General features: G+C 29.8%; 1 protein-coding gene and 1 long non-coding RNA gene across 2 annotated transcripts in view; one reads left to right on the top strand and one right to left on the bottom strand.

The window, feature by feature from the left end:
* Positions 1-4,398, bottom strand: part of LOC105620854 (signal recognition particle receptor subunit alpha homolog) — a 5,687-nt gene extending 1,289 nt beyond the window's left edge. The window contains exons 1-7 of the mRNA XM_012202328.1: positions 4,282-4,398; positions 3,051-3,420; positions 2,591-2,632; positions 2,241-2,382; positions 1,859-1,997; positions 868-1,400; positions 224-638 (exon numbers count right to left, since the gene is read on the bottom strand). Coding sequence (XP_012057718.1) covers positions 224-638; positions 868-1,400; positions 1,859-1,997; positions 2,241-2,382; positions 2,591-2,632; positions 3,051-3,420; positions 4,282-4,398 — 1,758 coding nt within the window. The remainder of the gene's footprint in view (positions 1-223; positions 639-867; positions 1,401-1,858; positions 1,998-2,240; positions 2,383-2,590; positions 2,633-3,050; positions 3,421-4,281) is intronic.
* A 2,649-nt stretch (positions 4,399-7,047) lies between these two features.
* Positions 7,048-7,913, top strand: LOC105620853. The gene is made up of 3 exons (XR_001046499.1): positions 7,048-7,073; positions 7,308-7,490; positions 7,578-7,913. It is a non-coding gene; the product is annotated as an uncharacterized LOC105620853 (long non-coding RNA).
* Positions 7,914-8,454: the final 541 nt, after the last annotated feature.

Genomic DNA, 8,454 nt, shown 5'->3' with positions numbered 1-8,454 from the left:
GTGTGTGTGTGTGTGTGTGTGTGTGTGTGTGTGTGTGTGTGTGTGTGTGTGTGTGTGTGTGTGTGTGTGTGTGTGTGTGTGTGTGTGTGTGTATAGATGGTATATATTTCTTATGTGATGATAAATATTTTCTCAGATATTGACATTGAAAGATTAGAGGTTTTACAAAAAAATTGTAATAAAAATCATTTAAAAAAAATATATATATAAAAGAAAAACTTACTTTATCATCGATAGTATCAAATTTTGTCAACACGATACCGTCGATCATATGAGGATTGGCAGATTGACTGTAGTCAGCCAAAGCTTGATTGAATTTCACCAGTTGATCCACAGCCTCATTCCCGACGAGAGCTTCTCCCACAAATAAAACCAAGTCCGGCTCATTAACTTTAATTAGTTTTGCCAGAGCTCGCATTAATGGTTCATTATCTTGCATTCTACCAGCAGTATCAACTAGGACAACATCAATTCTGGAATCTTTCGCAAAGCGTATCGCCTCCATGGCAATGCCTGCGGCATCTTTACCGTAACCTTTCTCATATAGCTGCACCATCGACTGATTCCCGTGCTTTTCTGGTGGATGCAGAGCATTCAAATGACGCATGTGAGTTCTCAGTTGTTCAACAGCTCCAGCTCTAAATCATAAAATTATTGTTATTATAAGCTCTTATACATTAACTTTTATTAGAATTTATAACAGAATTGAGGCATTTATTGACAAATTAATATCTTAAAAAAAATTATTTTAGAAATAAGATGTTTAAAACAAATATATATAATACAATGTATGCATACAGAAAAAATATATAAGAAAGATATTATGTTTCAAGAAGCATATATTTATAATGAGATAATATTCATTACCTAAATGTATCGCATGCGGCTATTAACACGCGGAAATTGTTTTCTATTAACCAGAAACAGATTTTTGCCAGATTTGTCGACTTGCCGACCCCATTGACGCCACAAAAAGTCATCACATAAGGCCTGTTGCTGTTCTTAGCTTCTAAAGCGTCTCGTAGAATATCGATTCTCCTTTTGGGCGACAATATCTGTACTAAAGCGTCTGTTAAAGTGGCTTTCACAGTGTTTGCCACACTATCAAAGGTGCCGAGTATCTTTCCTTCCAACTTTGTGCCGACAGAATCGCATAACTTCTGCGCGATGTCCGCAGCAACATTTTTAGTGATTAGATGATCTTTCAGTTTCTCCAAAACCGGCAACATCTCTGCTTGCTTTAGAGATTTGCTACCGACTAAACTCTTGAACATAGAGAACATACTCGTTTTCTTTTGTACTTGCTGCTTGCACTGCTCCATCTCTTCCTGATCGGAACTGTCCTCAGATTCGCTGTTTACCTCAAGATCGCGAATGCTACCTTTCATCTGTCCAACTAGCTACAAAAGATAATAAGAATATAAATAAACAATATAAATAATGAAAGTATAAATCGCATTTCTTCGACTAAAAATCAATTCATTCAATGCATTCTTTTTCTTTTATATTTTCTTTGGTTGTTTTTTTCCAATTTTATTCTTCAATTTCATTATTGTAAGAATTAATATATTATATATATATATATATATCATTATATATTCAGATACACAAAATTTTTTAAATTTTTGCACGCACGCACGTACGCACGCACGCACGCACGCACGCACACACACACATAGAAATTTCCAAAAAATAAAAAATAGAAAGATACTACAAAACGTAATTAATTATCAGTTAGAGATATCAAATTTAATAAGAAAAATTATAAGAAAAAATATAAGATTTTTTGTCAATAGAAATAGGAAGCAAATTTTTCAATAAACTTAATATTAAAAGAATGCAAAAGAAAAAATATTACAGCTGTATTGGCTGCCACATAGTCATCATTTTCCTCAGGTTTGTCTTTAGTTCGTTCTAGCGTAGCAAGATCCTTTGTTGTGCCGCCCAATTCCCAGATGCGCGGTTTTTTGCCAGCTTTCTCAGGTTTAGGACTTTTCCTAATACAAAAATACAACATTTTTATGTTATTTTTATGTTATTTTTTAAATTTATCGTTATATATATATATAGTCCATTATAAAAATAAAAAATTCTTTATAAAAATAGAATTAAAATATGATCTATATTAAATATTTGATTAATTCAGTTAAAAAAAAATCTGAAAAATTTCTTTTTCTAATATTAATGTGATGTAATCCTAATATTAATATAATTAAGAAAATAATATTATATATGCTTACTGCTTGTCAGCTTTTTTCTTTTGTCCTGCCATTTTCTGAGCAAGTTTCATACGATTGGCGATCAGCGTTTCTTCGTCAAGTTCTCCGTTATGTTCCACTTGATGTTTCGGCAATTCTTGTTTTGGAACATCTTGAATTTTTGCTGCAGGATTTAAATATATTTAATTTAATACAAATCACTGAATAAAGAGAAACATTCCAAACAAAACTTTAATGAAGTTACGTTTGTTAATTTAATTATTTTATTCATGCAATATTGTACATATTATGAAATATTAAGATATGCAATACTATACCACATGCAAGGATTTAATAAACTATTATAATATAAAACATTAAAGCTTACTTACTATGATAATCCCCATTACAGTTATTTGCTTTCTTCTTTTTACCTAGAAGCGAAGAAGAAAATCCCTATTGTTTTAGTATTATCCAGATTGGAAGGAGAAAATTAGTGAATAAGAATAGCTTATAATTCTAAATGTTACATAAATTGGCTTACTGTCTCATACCGCAAAAATAAAACAAGCACGCGATACTCCTACACTTTTATTCTACTATACTATACTTCTTTTTTCCTTAGGATGTTGTTATTGCATAAATTTTATTTTCGTAATTTCTGAATTTTCCCCTACACAGCAAACCTGAATATTATGAATGACTACAAATAAAATTCACCCTTCTTTTGCGCCTTTCTTTTAAATTATTTAAATTTTAAAATTCGAGCTTATTTGTCTCAAATATAGATAAAGCTATATACACTATTATTGCATTACAAAGTAATTGTTATACTGTTAATTATGGCTATACCTGGCTTCTTATCGTCTTTATCGTTTTTCCTTTCAATCATACTAGCGACAGTCTTTTTGGACTTTTGACTCTCGTCAAAGGTACGCATTTGCTTCGGTATCTTAGCCTGTGAACGTGACCAGTGTTCTGCTCGTTCAAGCACCATACGATAAGCACGTTCAAATTCGAAGTTAGTGAACCAGCTTGAGTTTTCAAGCTCATTCTTGAAGCGATCCCTAAACTCTAGATGGATGTCATTCAGGAATTTATCCACGTAAGATAATTGTAATATTTTCTGATATGCCACTACAAATACCAACTCAAACTCATTGTCGAGTTTATATTGTAGTCGCAAAGAGTCATGCTCGAAGCTGTGATTCCCTGTACGTTCCTAAAAAAAAAAATCAATTTTTATAAATTATAATTTATTTCTTAAATTTTCTAGAAAGAGAATTCTAATAACATATATTATAAGGAAAACAGAGGTAAAATATATTTTTATATTTTATTTTGTATAATATTCTATTTCCTCAATTTAGTTCTATTTAATATTTTATATAAAAGTATACATTATATATGTATACATATATATATACACACACACACACACACACACACAATATATATATATATATATATATATACACATCAAGGGTATGTACTATATAGATATAAAAGCTTCAATTCCACCAATACTGATATTTAATTTTTGAGAAGAATTATTATCCAAATAAACTTTCAAAGAAATATAAAAATATAAGAAACTTGTTTTTTTTATAATATTCTTTTAATTTTAATTTTATTGTACAGAATAAGGAATATTTCACAAGATATATAATTAGATTTGATAATTTGATTTCCAACCATATGGTTTATTTAACCTAACAATCTCGTTCTTAGCATTATATATAATTAATTCGCATATTAAAAAAATTTTAAACATCTTATTACTTAATATATTAACATCTTAAAACGATTTTAAGCAAAGCTTTATACATTCGACTTTTTTTTAAGATAATACAACTATTCATGAAAATAATAAATTAAGAAAAAAATTAAAATTAGAGATGTAAGGACAAATATTTATAGAGTTGCATTTTTTTTTTAAATAAACGGGATTATTATCGAGAAGTCAATTAAATGGCTCGAATGCAAATTTAACGCAAGGAAATTGAGGAAATGCATCACGCAATTTAGGGTCAAAGGTCGCCAGGCGTAGACGTGTGCTTGTCAATGTATTTTTGCGACTCACTTGCAATATAACACTTCTTATCAAGGCATTGACACTGGGTGCAAAAATCTGAGATGTGCTCTGGAAGCACCAGAGCACTATGCCACCCTTGCTGAATATTGTAAAAAGATCGAGCATGATTTCACGATTTTGAATGCGAGAGAGAAAGAGAGCCTATCTCTCGGACACAGTCACGACAACTTTCGACCTAACCTACTGGCGTAGTCAGACTGTCAGACTGGAGCAACTGAAATGGTGAGCCATGATGGTCTCAACAGAAACCTGAAAGAAGACGATCTAAAATTTGTAACTGCAAAATGTTGCCGCGCACTACCGTCCTCTGAAGAAGTGAATGTTAACTACAACAATAATCCTCTCTCAAGTTTCTCTCTGCCGTCGATATAATTTCGTCCATTTTTCAATGTCGTATATTATACTTTATATTTCTATACTTGCGCGGTTAAAATGATTCACAATTTATAATTGCTTATTATTTTATAAGTTTTTATTTCATATAATTTTTTCGATAGCCTTCATTTATTTATTCTAATTGGTTCTTAATTTTTGGAAAAAATATAATTTCTAGTCCGTATTCAAACACTCTTTTATGTTTGAAATTTTACAGTAAACACGAACTATGTATTAAATACATGCTAACATCGTAAAAGCACTTCGAATGCATACAGGCTCCTTTATTTTTATAAAACGCACGGTCCTAAATTTCAAAAAAGACAGGTTCAAGAATTTGTGCGTAGCGTTTATATACCATATTTGGAAGCTAGTGCGATCCAATAAGCATCCGCAACGAGGAGCGCTTCGCGTTCATTGGCTGGCATGCGAGTGGTGGGATTCGCCATTTGACGGCTTATATAAATACCGCGTATTGGTAATTCCACGCTTTTGTGACTTGAGGACGGGACGGGATATATCCTATCATTTTAACGTTGAAAAAGTTCGCAGCCCTGTTTCCGAATCGATTGATTTTTTCTCCATATTCTAATCTGCTGCATATAAAACGACGTTGGAAAAATTCGCAGCCCTGTTTCCGAATTGATTGTCTTTTTCTCCATATTTTAATCTCTGCTAATTATAAAACGACGGAATCTCTTAAATCACAAAAACAACGAGAAACGGTACAGGATCGTTCATCGTTGGATTTCTTTATTAAGGTAATCAATAATTAACTTTGTCTTTACTTCTCGCATAATGTAAACATTACGTATTGCAAATTCTAGTATATATAGTATTAGCACACTGATTATTAGGTCGAAAGTATATTTCTCGCATACTCATTCAATCGAAAATCAAGACGCGCGATGTCGTATCGTCTCGTCGCGTCTCGCGTCGCTTTTTACGCGTGAAGTTGATCGCACACGGAAAACTACGCCGCTTCCTTATTTTGATCGTATTCACATTTCATTCGTGAAATACGATGGATAGGGAATGACGGCGGAACAGACTGGCTCTTACGACGACGAGTGGAAATGCGCAATAAAATATAGTAATTAAAACTCATATAATATCTGAATATGTAATTTAAATGTATATTTTTATACGCGATATTTAACTACCGACTATAGATTCAGTAATCGCATATTAATAATCCGTTCAAATGCGTATTTCGCAAAACTTGTTCGTTGAAAGTATATCGTTTAAATAATGACAATGAGATTTTCGAATATCAATCTACAATACGGATATAATAATCATAAAAGACGAGCTTATAATATACGATTGCCCTTTATAATTGTATTATTTTTGTATTTCGAGCATCAGATATATCTCGTAATACGGAAAATTCATGCGCCAAAAGTGAGAAGTGCACTACGCCGCGTCATTCGCATCGATTTTGGTAAAATCGGCGAAATTAACCGCGCAAAAACGAAGCTGCTTCATCGTCTCATCTTAATTATAACTATGATTCATTTTATATCTCGATTTGTAAATGAAGCGCGAATATAATTAAGAGACGAGATTAGCATCGATCAAATGATAATTAAAAACTTATATTAAATCTATATTTGTTGTTTATTACAACACTTAATGTTCGCGCAATTACAGATTCAATATTCACTTACATATAAGAGAAGGACACACATTGCTACCGTGCCATGACGTCAACTCTTAGTGCGTGAAATTGATTACGCGAGAAATGAAATCATTTCGATACTATAATTACATTTATGTTTTATTTGCAGAATGCGGCGAATACGAATCGGCTCCAAATGAATTGGAAAATTTATATTAATTTTATATAATAAGCAAAATTTATATCAATAATTTTATATCAATAATTCGTTCAAGTACATATTTAACAATATTCATGCAGTCGAATAGCGTTTCGTCTTTGCATAAAGTCAACTGTCCAGAAATTTTTTGCTATTTTAGATGCATTCCAATATCCAAATTTTATTTGTAAAATATTACAAATATCAAGCATGACAAATTTTTTGCGTTCTTATTTTTTTGCTGTCGCAACATATCACATCTAATTAATATCGACTATACAAAATACGACATAGTCGCATAATATTTAGAGTGCGTTCCGCTTTCATTCTCACATGATGATAAACATCAGTTCATCAAATATCAAACAAGGATAAATAATGTTTACAAGCACTGTAAATGCAAAAGAGCACACCCTTAGCAATTATTTGCAACTTTAATTTTAACAAACTATTTGTTTCAACTGATAGGTGCTGTCAAAAAGCAAACAATGGAAAGAGAACAGAGATGAAAAGCAAGCTTGATAATTTTGTGAGGAGGAGGAGGAGGAGGAGGAGGTTCAGAAAAAGCAATGGAGTAACTTTGCGGTAAGCAAGCTTATTTTATTACATTAAAAATAATAATTTAAAAAAAATTAATCTTTAAAACATTACAGAAATTTATTCTTATAAAGATCATTTTGAGAAAATGTATAATTATTTTAATGGAAAATATATAATTGAAAAATTATTAAAAAATTCAATGTATATAAAAATTAATTTTTTAATTATTGATTATTTTGAACGCTATTTTAATTTGTATCTTGTATTTGTATGTTACAGAATCACGTAACTCCGTAGCTGATAATTCCATTGCTGCGCATGAGTTGATCTTCCTTCTTCTTCTTTTATTGATACACGCAGTCATCTCAGCTATGATCAGGCCATTAATCGGTTAGTGAAGATGTAATAAAATATAATGGAGATTTTCCACGGCTCTATACTGAGAAATCGGAGCATCGATCGGTGAGTGACAAATATTTTATCAGGTAACGAATTTGTGAAAAATGTACAGGTCTATCATTATATTAGAAATGAATAAACGCTTTACAGATTACTTTAAAATGGATTAGCTACAAACAATTATGATACATATTTAATTTTGGATTTGTCTATCATTATTTATCAACTTGATCAGCGTTTTGGTATACTATTGTACTTGAGACTATTATGTTTATACCCGGAAAAAATATAAAATTATATATAATTATATTAAAAATTGACATATTTTCTGTACAATTACATATGATTATTATAAAATATATAATATATATATTTTTTCCCGGATTTTCAAACAAATATACATAAAAAAGAAAATGAAATAAAATTTAATGAGGAGTTAGTGTTATAAATTATATAAAATTAATAAAATTATATAATATTAATAAATCAAGTAAGAACATAAATACGTTTAATTTTATTGAATTATTATTTAATTAACACATATTGGAAATAATAAAATTTTTTAATTCAAAAGGATTTTGAACAAAAATTCTTTTCTTTACTAACAATGTGAAACATAAAAAATATTTATATACAAAATTGTATTTTAATAAAAATAAGCTTGTGGATATAAAAAAATTACTGAAATAATTAGTTTTAAATTAAAATTGATAAAATAAATGATGAAGAAGAAAAAATAAAAAATTTTGTATAAACAAAATATTATGAATTTTAAAATTTAAAGAATTCCACAGATTCTTTATTTTTAAATTAGTACAGGATATTCATATATTCAATATATATGACACAAAAATAAAGAATATTTTGATACAACAAAACCTATAATTAAACGAGTTATGCATTTATATTTTCCTTAATCCTATTCTCAATTATTCATTCAAGATTAAATGTTATAAATTGATGCAAAGAAAAAATATGTACATTTTAAAAAATATTTTTGCAATGCATATAAATAAAAAAATTGTCC

This window comes from Atta cephalotes, assembly GCF_000143395.1.
Source record: "Atta cephalotes unplaced genomic scaffold scaffold00030, whole genome shotgun sequence".
Classification (NCBI taxonomy): domain Eukaryota; kingdom Metazoa; phylum Arthropoda; class Insecta; order Hymenoptera; family Formicidae; genus Atta; species Atta cephalotes.
Note: the sequence above shows the minus strand (reverse complement) of the source record. Positions and strands in the feature narration are given on the sequence as shown.